At 44.3% G+C, this 14,345-nt stretch overlaps 1 protein-coding gene across 5 annotated transcripts in view; it reads right to left on the minus strand.

Moving 5' to 3' along the window:
* Positions 1-14,345, minus strand: part of GNB4 (G protein subunit beta 4) — a 146,419-nt gene that overhangs the window by 27,257 nt on the left and 104,817 nt on the right. For all 5 annotated transcript variants that reach the window (XR_011031393.1, XM_068281061.1, XM_068281062.1 and 2 more), the window contains exons 2-7: positions 9,226-9,334; positions 6,333-6,371; positions 6,119-6,225; positions 5,883-5,946; positions 4,217-4,379; positions 1,312-1,378 (exon numbers count right to left, since the gene is read on the minus strand). Coding sequence is in view for 4 of the 5 variants with exons in the window: in XM_068281061.1 (XP_068137162.1) it covers positions 1,312-1,378; positions 4,217-4,379; positions 5,883-5,946; positions 6,119-6,225; positions 6,333-6,371; positions 9,226-9,282 (497 nt within the window). In the remaining variant the exon portion in view is untranslated. The remainder of the gene's footprint in view (positions 1-1,311; positions 1,379-4,216; positions 4,380-5,882; positions 5,947-6,118; positions 6,226-6,332; positions 6,372-9,225; positions 9,335-14,345) is intronic.

Here is a 14,345-nt window from a genome sequence, read left to right on the forward strand (position 1 = left end):
TTCCCCCTCCCCTCCAGCGGCTCCCGGTGATCACAGACCTGTCCCCTCTCTCGCGGCTCCACCTAGCGATAACTTCTGCTGATCACGTCATCAGCAGAAGCCATCAATAGAGGAGCAGAGCGAGAGAGGGGACAGATCTGCGATCACTGGGAGCCTCTGGATTAGGTAAGAAACAACTGCTAACCTTATTACACCAATGGGGAGCAGAGAGTGCACTCACTGCATTACACCTGGTGGGAGCAGACACTCACGGGCAGGGAGTGGACCATACAGGGGGAGCCGGGGAAACTCACAGGCACACACTGGGAACAGAAGGTGAAACACATGGTGGTCAGAAGGGAACATACTGGGGACAGAAGGGGACACATGGGGGACACAGGAGCACACCAATTGGGGAAGAATATCTACAAGAAGCTCCTGGAATATGGATGCACCAGGTTTAGCATATTTTTTTTCCTAGTTTTTTTGCCCTCTAAACCTATGTGAGTCTTATATTCCAAGCGTCTTATATGGCGGCCAATACGGTATTTAACGCACATTGCACAAACAGGGCAACACTCATGTAGGCAACACATGTGCTGCAAGCATGCATTATATTATATCACTTGCGTAACGCCCATTACACAAATAAAGGGAGAGTTACATAGGTAAAATAAGTAGCACCATTTGCACAACACACTTTACCAAACTAGCGCAAGTATTAGTAAAATTGGCGTGAGCTACCTGTGCATGCCAATTTTACAGAACACTTGTAAATCAACCCCCCATGTGTCTACCCACCAGGTCTTTAAACAAGGAAACATCCTGGAATGACAAAAGGGTCAACTTTTAAGGTGAATAAACAACCTAATGTTGATATCTGGGAAGGGGAACCAGAAGTCGAGCCATTTAACCGTGGCATGGAGATTATTTTCCATTCCTTTTTCAGGATAGCCTTGAAATACTGGTGTGTTGGAAAGGTCTGAGGCATGCGCTTTTGCTTTCCAATGGAAGGGAATGGAATTGCCAGTTCCCATGGTCATAGCATTAGAAATGCTAAGGGTACTTTAAGAAGCAGAATTGCAATGGTTTTGTTGTGTTATGCATTACTCAGGTCACCACTGTATGCACTCATACCCTGTCTGCACAGTGGAGTTCAAGTGCTGGCTCTCTGGTCTACTGCATGTGGGCCAGAGAGAGAGGGCAGTAGGGAGATTTTGAGGGAAACAGTGGAGACCTTCAGCACACACACCACACTTCCATTCAGGTTTACAGAACTCAAATCCACATTAAACCACAATGAGAATCATTAGTAATCTGGAAATAATTTACCAGGTTGTGTCTCCAGAGCTTGTTACAATTTGGTTGTCATCTAGGAAGCGGCAGCATGACAGGTAACCTGAGGAGCAAAGATGTAAAAAAACAAAACATTCAACTGCAAGAAAAATTCATTCATATAAAAATATTCATGGAGTCATCATAATGCAAACATTTTAAAGCTACAATGGCACCAATTCTGAAGCATGCCTCTACCCTGCTCCGTTACTTGAAGAGGCACTGTAGTGAGATATAGAAGGATGTAAATTGTTCAGGATACCACTTATACACCACTTCTTCTGGTTTCAGCATCAGAAAAACTTCCTATAGCTATACATTGCTGTAAATTGATACGAAGCCCTACCCCCCAGTTGTGCCACAGCCTAGCCTGTTTAGTTACGTGGAATTCTCCTCCCGGAGCAATCTGGGAGACCAGGTGTCATTTCTAATGACTTTGGAACTTTCAGCAAGCAAGCAATTTTATTAATTACCTTATATTCAATAAAGTAATATAATTCCAAATTATTTCTGACGAGATATAAATACCAACTGCCTTTATGAGAGCCATTACTACTTGTAACTTACTCTTCAATTAGCAATACCATCACTTGAGCATCTAATCTTTCACTGTACAGAATGGAGGAGTCAGTTTTGCATCTTTACCTCAGTACAGTTACCATTAACCAATTTTATTGTTTACCTTGTTTGTGACAGTTCGGTCAGAAAATGTAATGTGCACAGATATCTCCCAATGTCACTGATTAACATGGGTTAGCAGACTTAAGCCGAATCCCTGTACAGGGAACTTGCATGCGACCTCCGGAAGTGTGAACCCTCCCTTAGGCTCTGCTTTGCAGAAGAAAACTGAAGCGCTCTGGACTGGATTTTTTAAAACCTGTGTCATTAGGCAAATGTTTACTATTCATATTGGAACACAGTGGGAGTTGCTAAAAGGTTACTTAATCAGCTGTTGTGTTACGGCAGTCATATACACACCCCCACAGTGAGATTGCTGCTTTTTAAATATCTCCCATCTGATTGATGTACAGTTGTGTTCAAAATTATTCAACCCCCAGTGAAATTGAATGTTTTGGCCAGTTTGACATTGATTTTGATAATTTCAGTTATCTTGTTTATAATTAAATCAAAGAGGCACTTGTAAGTCAGATAAATATAACATGCCATTTATAATGAAATAACCACAAATGTATTTTCTGTGCTCACATCATTATCAGTTTTATTCAACCCCCAAGTGACATTCATTCTTAGTACTTCGTACAACATCCTTTTCCAGTTAGAACAGCTTTTAAACGTGAAGCATAGCTTGACACAAATGTCTTGCAGCGATCTACGGGTATCCTAGCCCATTCTTCATAGGCAAAAGCCTCCAGTTCAGTCACATTCTTAGGCTTGCGCGCTGCAACTGCTTTCTTTAAGTCCCACCAGAGGTTCTCCATCGGATTTAAGTCTGCTGGTGACTGCGATGGCCACTCCAAAATGTTCCAGCCTTTAATCTGCAACCATGCTCTAGTGGACTTGGAGGTATGCTTGGGATCATTGTCCTGTTGAAAGGTCCAACGTCTCCCAAGCCTCAGGTTTGTGACAGAATGCATCACATTTTCATCCAATATCTCCTGGTACTGAAGAGAATTCATGGTACCTTGCACATATGCTGAAGCTTCCCTATACCTGCAGAAGCAAAACAGCCCCAAAGCAGGATTGACCCCCCACCATGCTTCACAGTAGGCAAGGTGTTCTTTTCTTCATAGGCCTTGTTCTTCCTCCTCCAAACACAGCGTTGATCCATAGGCCCAAACAGTTCTAATTTTGTTTCATCAGTCCACAGAACACTATCCCAAAACGTTTGTGGTTTGTCCACATGACTTGACATACTGCAGTCGACTCTTATTCTTTGGGGACAGCAAGGGGGTGCGCCTGGGAGTTTTGGCATGGAGGCCTTCATTACGTAGTGTGCGCCTTATTGTCTGAGCTGAAACTTCAGTACCCGCATCTGACAAATCTTTTTTCAGTTCCTCAGCAGTTACACGAGGACTTTGCTCTACTTTGCGCTTCAGGTACCGCACAGCAGTCGAAGTCAGCATCTTCTTTCTGTCACGACCAGGTAGCGTTTCAACAGTGCCCTTTGCCTTGAATTTGCTAAAGATTCCTATGGTGTCTCTTGGTATGTTTAACATCTTTGCAATCTTCTGATAGCCATTGCCCTTCCTGTGAAGAGAAATCACCTCTTCTCTTGTCTTCCTGGACCTTTCTTTTGACTTCACCATGTTTGTAAACACACCAGTAAATGTCTAGAAGGAGCTGAGTATCATAGTCATTTTAAATCTGCCTAATTGGTGCTTATTATGCTTGATTGCTGCTCATTAACATCCACAGGTGTTTTTGATACCTGATCGAAAACACTTGAATGAACCTCTGTTCTTAAGAGTGGTTGTCTTTAAGAGGTTGAATAATTTTGTCAATGAAGAAATCCCAAAAAATAAATAAATCAAACATTTAATACTGTATTGCAAAAACAATTGATGTCATTTTAGTTGCATTTGGTTCTTTAAAAAGTCCTTGGAAGATTTCATTCTGAACACAAATTACAAATGAACACTAAATTCCCTAAAACTCTGTACAGCATTGGGAGTTGAATAATTTTGAACACAACTGTAGAAGAAATGCATATGTGAGGTTGTTTCTACTGGGGAAGAAGAGGGGGGAGGGGGCAATCAAAATCTTATATTCAAGGTTGTATATACTTTTGGAAATCCAGAATTTGGAAATCTGCAATATTTTTTATTTTTTAAACCGCAAGTCCAAAAACAAGGACTCCCATTTAGAAGACCTTAAAGGATGTGTGCCAATATAAAAAATATGACACATAAGCACAATAGTTATCGTGATTGGAAGTGCCCACCTGTGTGTCCTGGTAGCTCTCTGCTCACTCGTACATTGCCTTCTCTTGTCTTCAGATTGTAAATAGAGCAGATGTTGTCTAGACCTCCACAAGCTACATAATTTCCAGATGGGGCATAAGCGCAAGTCATCACCCAGGAGGACCGCAGGGGAATAGCATGCATCTACAAAAACACAACAAAATCCGCAGCATGAAAACTAGTGGCCCTGACTCACTGACAACATCAGAATACCAAAGACATTTGTGGACAGAGATGGATTAACACAAGGCTGGGCATACTTCAAAAAGGGAATGTCGAAGCTGCAAAATAAAAAGGACATCTACTTACCCGGTGTTTCCACCAGCCCCTTTGTCCCTCGCCACAGCTCCACTCTCATCCGCTGGCTCCCAAACCTCGACAGTGCAGAGGCTGACCTCAAGTTCATCCTCCACTGCACCTGCGCGAGCGCCGCTGTCAATCGCACGTGGTGTGGAGTGTACTGCGCAGTCACTAGTGTGGAGTGTACTGCGCAGTCACTAGTGTGGTGCTCAGTAGGAAAAGGGAAGGGGCCAACCTACCATCCCCTGCTGCCTCTATCTTTTCTGCCCCATCTGTCTACTCTCCTGCATGTTGCATCGCTTGTTCGTGCTGCTCACTTCACGTGACGTCATACCTGCTCGGGCTCGTCTATGCCACTCATTCTGCTCTCACTCGCCTCCTCCTTTTTAAACTGGATGATGGGCACTTAAGCTGCCCAATAGAAGAGCTAATTGATGCACCGCAAATTAGATAAATCCACGGGTCGCATCAATAGAGGAGTGGGACTATTATGTCCCATGAAATGGGGAAACGGAACTATTTAGTCCAACAGAAGTGGCAAAAATGCTGTGGAATGCCTGGAACTCCAGGGTTCTGCAGAACTCCGGTTGAGAAAGGTTGCTATAAAGGATATGCAGATTTACTACCAATGGCACATATGCCTTACTAGGAATCCGAGGTGGGGATATTATATAAAAAAAAAAAAAAAAAAAAAAAAAAAAAACACATGCTACCCGATCCATGGCCGAATCAGGTAACCACAATCCCCGCCGCTCCTGTGGTCTGGAATAAGTCACTTTCTTTTTCTGTGACCCCTGGGGTCATGACGCTCAAAGCCCTGCGTGCAGGGAGGTGGGGGAGAGACAGAGCTGCCCAAAGCCAGTTGGGGAAGGGCTGTTAGGATCTTCTCCTGCTACGGACGGCCCTACCCCTCAAGATTGGCAACAATCTGAATGTCGGCAATTCCATGTCACAGTGGACCTGAACTCTTGCACAGGAAAGAATGATTACAGAGAAGTGCATCCTGTACGTATTTAGAGTTTAGCCTGTCTAATTCCCCCTCATTTGTGTCTAATCACAAGTTGTAATATGATCTCTCCCCAAGACATCTGACTGCCACAGCAGATAAGCTCATTAGAAAGCAGAGGATGTTAACAATAGGTCTGCTTTGATGAAAGAAGGAAGTAAAAACAACACAGATTTATTGCAAGATTTTTATCAGCTGTAACAAAGAAATGTTTTTGTTTAACGGTTATTATGCATTCACGTATATTTTAGAGCAGAGAGGAAGTTCTGAGTTCAGGTCCACTTTAATGAATAGAACACATTACAAGAATTATAATTTTACAATGCAACAAAGTAGATTACCTTGTTTGTTGTATAACTGTCCCAAATAATTAACTTCCCATCTTGAGATGCACTGACTAATAGCCTAAGGGAAAACAAATAAATCAAAAAACGAACATTAGAACAAAAAAAAAAAACAACAACAAAAAAAATGAAATTAGACTGAGTTATAGATCTTTTTGAAAATGACTTGGAATGAAAAGTAAATACTGTCATAAACATAATCAGCACAAGAGTCTCTCCATAAAAGCACACACCTTGAGTCTGAACCCCAGTGCATAGCATAAATTTTAGCTAAGTGACCTCGCAATGTGCGCCGAGTTCGCATCTGGATTCGACCTACAGAGTCCAAACTGGTTGTGATCTAATAGAAAGACCAAAAAAAAAAAAAAAAAAAAGGAAAGGTTTATCAGGACAAGTTGTAAAAAGTACAGGTTAAAGATAAAACCTCTGAGAAATTGTATTGTGTACCTGAACGAGAGTTGTGTCGCTGCATGCCTTCCGGGCATCCTACAAGAAATCACAAAGGGAATTAATGGTTATAGAATATAACATCCACTTTACTGGCTTATGCAAAAGGAACAATCCTACCAAAGAAAAATACCTGTGCAAAAAGAAGATTTGTCTTACATATCAGCAGGCAATATTAATATTGATATTAAACACACCAAGGAGTTGTTCAGATGCTTATTTTCCCTTTCGTATATAACCACGCAGTAATGTTTCAGTGTTACCTAAGTGTACCTCAGATGAAACATCTCAGGTTTTGGACTTACTTGGGGCTTCCTCCAGCCCCCTTATGGCTGTTTGGTTCCTTGCCATCTCCCTGGGCTGCTCCCATCAGCCGCAAGATGGCCCGGTACCGTCGCCAAGTCATCTCGAGGTACCAGAGCAAATAGTAATGTGAACATTACTATTGGCTGCAAAACCCAGGCGGGACCTAGAAGTCCTGTCTCTGCCAATCGCTGTGCAGTGAGGCCTGGCAGCCTATCCAGGAGGGGGAAGGTTAAAGTAGCCAAGAGGTCATGCACAGCGTGAACCAGGAAATGGCAGAAAGGCACTTGGAGCGAGCCGGTGCAATGTTTGATCATGTTACACTGCATTAGCTGAAGACAGAGGACTCGCGCTGGCTGCAGTCAGAACACAAGACAGAGCGGAAAACAGAAGACAGACTTGGAACGCGCTAGTGTCGTGTTGGTGACCAGAGAGTGAATTTGCGCCGCCTAGATAGTTAATTACCTCTGCACTTGTAGTTTTGTGTCAGCAGGGTTTGGTGTAGCTGGTAGGGGCAGCAGGGGTTTGTGCAGCTGGGCAGTCTAATTTAGATGGAGGCAGCTTGAGGGGGGGGGGGGGAGAGGAAGGCCCATAAGATGACCCTGAAGTATAGACACACCTAGGTTTAGTATTTCTTTTCTATCTATCTATCTAAAACACCCCTAACTCCCCGGGGGGCGATCCGTGCATCGCTTCCGTGTGAGGCAGGGCTATGAGCTGCAGCCCTGCCTCACAGGCGTCTATCAGCGACGATCGCTGCCTCCCCCCCCCCCCCCCCTCAGTCTTCCTTCGCTGAGGGGGGCGGGTGAGAGGCGGAGATCCGCTGCTGACAGAAGTGTGAGGCAGGGCTGCAGCTCATAGCCCTGCCTCACACGGAATAGCTTAGGGCAGCAAAATCCACGACCAAGAAAGTCGTGGATTTTGCGGGGGAGAGGGAGGGCGGGTTAGGGGGGGGGGGTTTAGATAGTTTACAGCCACGGGAATGCGGCTGTTTAGGTAGGGATAATGTATTAAACAAGATTGTTTAATAAAAAAAAAAAAAAAGGATTTTTAATAGGCTTCAGAGTCTCTTTAAACAGTGAATTTTATAATCCTCTGGGACACATTTCAAGAAAGTCGTAAGTTCTGGGAAGTAATAAAGTTCACCCTAGATATCTGAGTCAAACAGATATGCTAACAGCTATTATAAATTGCGTATTTTTCGTTGTACAGTAGAATACCTTTATAGCAAACTTCGAGGGACTAGGAAAAGTAGTTTACGATTTCAGAAGTTTACTATATAAGAATTGGACATACATTTATACAGACGTTTTTGTAGGGACCTGAGGGCTGAGTTTACTATATCCTGAGGTTTACTATATTAGAATTTATTCTAAATGAGATTCTACTGTATAAGCTGCTCCAGAACATAAGACTCACCTAGGTTTTAGAGGGCAAAAGCTAGGGGAAAAATAATATATATACTAAACCTGGTGAGTCCATGGTCCAGGAGCGTACATGTTCTTCCCAATTATTGTGTTCCCTTCTGCCTCGTGTCCGCCCTTCCTGTCTCCAATGTGTAGTCCCCTCCTGTCCTGCGCCCCCCCGTGTCCTCCCCTGCCCCTGTGTATAAGTAAGAGATTGGCTCACCTAATCCAAGGCTCCCGCTGCAAACACAGACCCACTCCTGTCCTGCACAGCTCCCCTAGTGATGGCTTCTGCTGATGATGCAACCAACAGAAGCAGTCACTAGGGGAGCCATGCAGGAGAGGAGAGGTCTGTGTTCACTACAGGAGCCATGGATTAGGAGAGCCAAGCTGCTTCTTCTACTTACATTCAGGGGCAGAGGAGGACACAAGGGGGGTTGGGGGGGGGGGGGGGGTTACGGAGGACAATGCAGTGAGTCCCCGAAGTTGTGGCGGTTCGTATTAGCGGGCATTCTTAAGTCAGGGACTACTGCATTCAGCATACGAGATGCAGGGACTTTTTCTCCCCATGTTTTAGGAAGAAAAATTGTGTCTTATATGTAAAAAATACAAGGTTTACCACTTAGACCAGAGGCGTTGCTAGGATCCTAAGAAATCCGGGGCACTTTTGGGCTCTCCAGCCGGAAAATGGGTGTGGTCATGCACCAGAATGTGGGTGTGGTCATGGGTGAAGTCAAATTTACATTAACTTAATATCGGTCTAAGTAGGTCTGCCCAGCAGGTGGGCTGGCCTGTTGCCAGGTTATCTGGCAGTTTCCCATATCATTCCCTGACCATCTAGTGGACCCCCTAACATGCTCCCAAGGGCCTCCCATTGAGGCACCACAACTCCCAGCATACCCCCATAAAGGCATCACAGCACAGAGCATGGGTTCACACCACCCAGTATGCCTACATAGAGGCACCACAGCACCCAGCATACCCTGGAATGATGCACCACAGCTCCCAGCATGCCTGCCATTGAAGCTCCACAGCTGACTCTGCCTGGGGGACATTCGGGGCACTCCAGAATAGATCAGGAGCATGTGCCACTTATCTTTGGGGCTAGCAACGCCCCTAACTTAGACTCCAAGTTCACCAAGTTCTTTGCCAATGGTGGTTATAATGCATATAACCAAACTTACTCTGATCTGATTCCGCAGCTGCTCCGCTTCTTGCCGTAACTGTTCCAACTCACTCATTGTGACAATATGGAGCTACTTCACACCTTGACCACCAACTGCAAGAACGGATCTATAAAACATAAAACAGGACATGGTTGAAGATGTGGAACTCTCAGACAGGGTGAAGCTTGGTCGCATTTACAGACAGCATATACACAGAATAATATGTTCAAATGTCTTCAGCCTCAGCATCTAGTTCATGTTCTACAATCACTACCATAAAGGGCCCCATCAGAGTAAAGGTAGAAGGAAGTTCTCAAAGAGCTTCCAGGAGGGTTACATTTTATAAACTAGGCAGGTATCGGAATGCACCATCTTACCAAATAAGCTCTCCTGTTATAAGTAGTACAAGGCCAAGAAATCAGGCAGACCTTGACTACAACAGCTGAAGTGAGAAAACAGATTATACAATCCTGTAAAAGAAAAATTCATCTTGATGGAAAAGCCTGTCAGCTCTACAAACTGGGAGAAATGTCACTCCCAAAACAAACACCATTCAATACCAGCATTAGCAATAGCCACACTGGCTACAAACTTCATCCATCGGTGGAGAAATGAAACTTAATGAACAGATTTTCATTACAGTTTAGGTTTAAATCAAATCAAATATCATAAAAATCTATTAAGGTGGTAATATAATACATTAATCGACAGCCACCCAACACGCCCAAAAGAGAGATCCCTGTTGGATCGAAATCTGATCTAGTACTGCCACACACTGAAAAAAAAAAAATACATGAATTCTTTGTTCCCGTCATCCATTGGCAGTTATGCTAGTATGCAGGGCTGTGGAGTCGGTACAAAAATCTTCCACCTCCAGGTACCCAAAATTGCTCAGTCTCCTCCAGGGCTGTGGAGTCGGAGTCGTGGAGTCGGGCAATTTTGGGTGCCTGGAGTCGGAGTCGGGAAAAAAATGCACCGACTCCTAATGAATTTGTAACTGTAATTCAAATAGAAAATATGATAAAATGTTCTATTTCTCAGATAATAGTCATTAAAAATAATGTATATATACAGTATATATACAGTAATAGCTGTGCTTCGTCCACAAAAATGAAATAAACCAATCAAAATTAGTTACTTGTGCTGCTTCAATAAAGCAGTCCCCGTATTTTTAAGGTCAGATATACATATCTGATTGTGACTGTATATATGATGTGTACACAGGAATCTCTTGTATATGTTACGGCCAGAACCCGAAGTTTGGCCACTTCTAGTTCTGGCCGGCCACTTCGGGTTCTGGCCGGCCAATGCGCGAAGTGGCCGCTGCGCTGCGGCCAATGTTAGAAATGGAATGATTCCTCTGAGGTTAATGTATCTTCTGGCCGCAGCGCAGCGGCCAAACGTATAACAACTTAGTGAATTTATTGCAATTCAGCCGGCGGCAATGTAACAATTCAAGCCGCCGGCTTTTTTTTTCTCTGCCTCTCTCTCTCTCTCCTCTTATGGGCAGTCGGCGGGGACATGCGTGTCCCCGGGAGTCGTTCGTGGCGCCAGGGCAGCAGAGCGGGGAGGCTGCAGACATTGCTTCTGCCAGCACCCGCTCTGCAAGAACAGCAGGATCCCCCTGCCGCGACGAACGACTCCGGGGGGACACGCGTGTCCCCGCCGGCGGCCCATAGGAGAGCGAGAGAGGCGGGGGGGGGGGGGGGGGGAGGGGAGGAGAGAGAGGCAGAAAAAAAAAAAAGCCGGCGGCTTGAAATGTTACATTGCCGCCGGCTGAATTGCAATAAATTCACTAAGTTGTTATACGTTTGGCCGCTGCGCTGCGGCCAGAAGATACATTAACCTCAGAGGAATCATTCCATTTCTAACATTGGCCGCAGCGCAGCGGCCACTTCGCGCATTGGCTGGCCAGAACCCGAAGTGGCCGGCCAGAACTAGAAGTGGCCAAACTTCGGGTTCTGGCCGTAACATATATACTAAATAACATCTATGCTGTAAGAATAAAGCCTGATGTGTAACTGTGTCACTAATAGAGATGGTCAACGAGATGGAAATAATTCTGCATTGATGCTGATTTATGCAAATGTACGCACTCCCTTTGCTGATGAAATCAAATAATTTGATATGTTGTTAAAATTTGGTTTGGTGACTACAAATTAAAGGGTAACTGAGACGGATGAAAAGTAAAGTTTTATACATACCTGGGGCTTCCTCCAGCCCCCTTCAGGCTAATCAGTCCCTCGCTGTCCTCCACCACCCGGATCTTCTGCTATGAGTCCTGGTCATTCAGCCAGTCAGTGCTGTCCGGCCGCATGCCGCTCCCACAGCCAGGAACATTCTGCACCTGTGCAATAGTGCTGCACAGGTGTAGTATGCTCCTGGCGGTGGAGTGTGTGCATGCGCACTACGCCCGACTGGCTCAAGTACCTGGACTCATAGCAGAAGATCCAGGTGGTGGAGAAGGACAACGAGGGACTGATTATCCTGAAGGCAGCTGGAGGAAGCCCCAGGTATGTATCAGGGCTCGTTCCCACTGTTGCGACGCGATTTCGGCCGCATTCCGACGCTTGTAAAAAACGCATGCGGATGCGTTTCCGCATGCGTTTTTACCCGCGATTTTGCATGCGATTTCGCATGGCAGGGTGCCATGCGAAATTAACCATGACACTGCCAGGGCAAAATAAAATTAAAAAAGGTGCGAAATCGCACGCGAAATCGCGGGTAAAAAACGCATGTAACAAACGCATGCGTTTTTACTATTAAATACATTAGCGGCGATTCGCACGGATTCCCGACGCAGGCGAAATCGTTGGCTCTTTTGTGCGTTTTTTTACCGCTGAAAAAAACGCACCTCAACAACGCTACAGTGGAAACAGGCCCATCCACTTGCATTACATGTGCGGATCTGCATGCGTTGGACGCATGCAGATTCGCGATAGTGGGAACGAGCCCTAAAACTTTAATTTCATCTGTCTCAGGTTTAATTTGTTACACAGTAGTACTATATTCTACATATGCACTCCCCACAGAGCTGCAGGGAATCCACTGAGAATGCTGTGCACATTGAACACAGAGGTGTTGTCTGTTTACAATCTCCTCATTCCCCTGCAGAGTACCTGCACATCATTCTTATATGTACCCACACTTACATTGCCTAGGACCTGATAGATGTTCTTTGTTCCGGTTTGTACCTTTTACAAGTACTCTTACCAAGGACTAGTTTTAGTCTAAAGGGAATAAATATAGTAGTCTACATATCCTTCCCACTTCAGTTGTCTTGTAAAATTCCTAAGCGTTGGCAGTTAAGAGATGAATTTCATGTTACATACTTTTAATCAACAAAATTGTAATATGCAAATTAGAGGAGTCGGAGTCAAGGAGTCGGAGTCGGTGAAATCCTAAACTGAGGAGTCGGTGGATTTTTGGACCGACTCCACAGCCCTGGTCTCCTCGACTCCAACTCCACAGCCCCGCTAATATGTACATACCGCCGGGTCACTGAGAACAGGCAGCCAGCGGGGATGGAAACGGAAGGACACAGGATGGAGTGCGCAGGGATTCAATCTGCTGGGGAAAAATTTGTGTACTGGCACCTTTAGTTTGTGGCTACCTTAACACTCAGATTCCTTTCTAATTTTTTTACTTGGTTAGGGTAGCATCTACTAGGTCTCATTCACAACACATTTTTGTGCATTTTCCGAGACACAAAAAAAAAGTTAATGCACAATGTGGTTTTTTACGCACATTAAAAATTGACAACTTGATTTTATGCCCTTTGTAAGCCTATCAAACTGATGGATTTCGGGAAATGTATTGATCAAAACTCCATACAGCTTAGGATCGCCACGCACGCACACGCACACACACACACACACACACACACACACACACACACACACACACACACACACACACACACACACACACACACACCTTTGTGAGATCAATCAGTACAATACAGCAAGTTCAACAGTGAAAAGATTTAGTTGGGTGAATGTACATCTGCATGTACAAGAAATGAGACCTATAATTTATATTGCTAGGTACACACAGAGATTTTCTGACAGATTTGCAGCCAGATTGATTATTTTCAACATGTCCGATCTTATTTCCGATCGATTTTCCATAGAAGTTAACAGAAAATCGATCGGAAATCAGATCTGACATGTTGGAAATGATCGATCTGACAGTAAATCTGCTAAAAAAATGTAATTGTGTGTACCAGGCATGACACTGGGATTGTACATGGTAGGGACAGATTTACATCTCAGCCTGTAGGCACAGAAGACCTGGCATGTTAAACACCATGCCTCAGCAGATACCACAATCTAGGGCTCATCCCCTCTATGCTGAGAAACACAGAATAAAAAAGTACTGACATTAACTACCTTTAAAGAAGAAGTAACAATAAACCATATTACATATGCAATTGGAAAAGCAAATGACGGTGTACAATTCAGCGCACTTCCTTGTTGAAAGCTAGGACTGGGAGGCAAAACAGCAGGCAGGCCGATGCAGATGGGCTGGTAATGTTCAGCCACCTTTTTAGCACAGGTAATTCTGGCTCTATAAACCGCACCACATAAGCACGTGCTGTACAGCTGCATGTTGTGGAAATTATGCACTGTCAGGGTGCTGTTAATTTTTTTTTCTCATTGGTCAAACAGATTGGGGGCCACATTACCAGGACTTTGGAGTCGGTACAAAAATGATCCAACTCAGACTCCTCAGTTTATGAAAGCACTCCAAGTACCCAAAATTGCTCCGACTCCTTGACCCCTTAGTCTTATTTTTACAAAGTCTATGGATTTGGTTCAAAAGTCATCCAACTGATTCCTCAGTTTATTGAAACCACAGACTCAGACTCCAGGTACCCAAAATCGCTCCAACTCAGACTCCACAGCCCTGCACATTACATAGAAAGACCACACATTTAGCACCAGTGTTTTAAAGAAACATAAACCCAGTCATGTAAATAAAAGCAAAGGATCCATAAAGTTGTATTATTATTATTTTGAGTTAATATAGCGCTGACATTTTCCGCAGCTCTTTACAGTGTATATCAATTGTAATTGGGACACCCTACTCCATTTTTATAGTGGCAAATATAGATTTTTATTATAACCCACACACAT

The sequence above is a fragment of the Hyperolius riggenbachi genome, chromosome 4, assembly GCF_040937935.1.
Source record: "Hyperolius riggenbachi isolate aHypRig1 chromosome 4, aHypRig1.pri, whole genome shotgun sequence".
In the NCBI taxonomy this organism is placed as follows: domain Eukaryota; kingdom Metazoa; phylum Chordata; class Amphibia; order Anura; family Hyperoliidae; genus Hyperolius; species Hyperolius riggenbachi.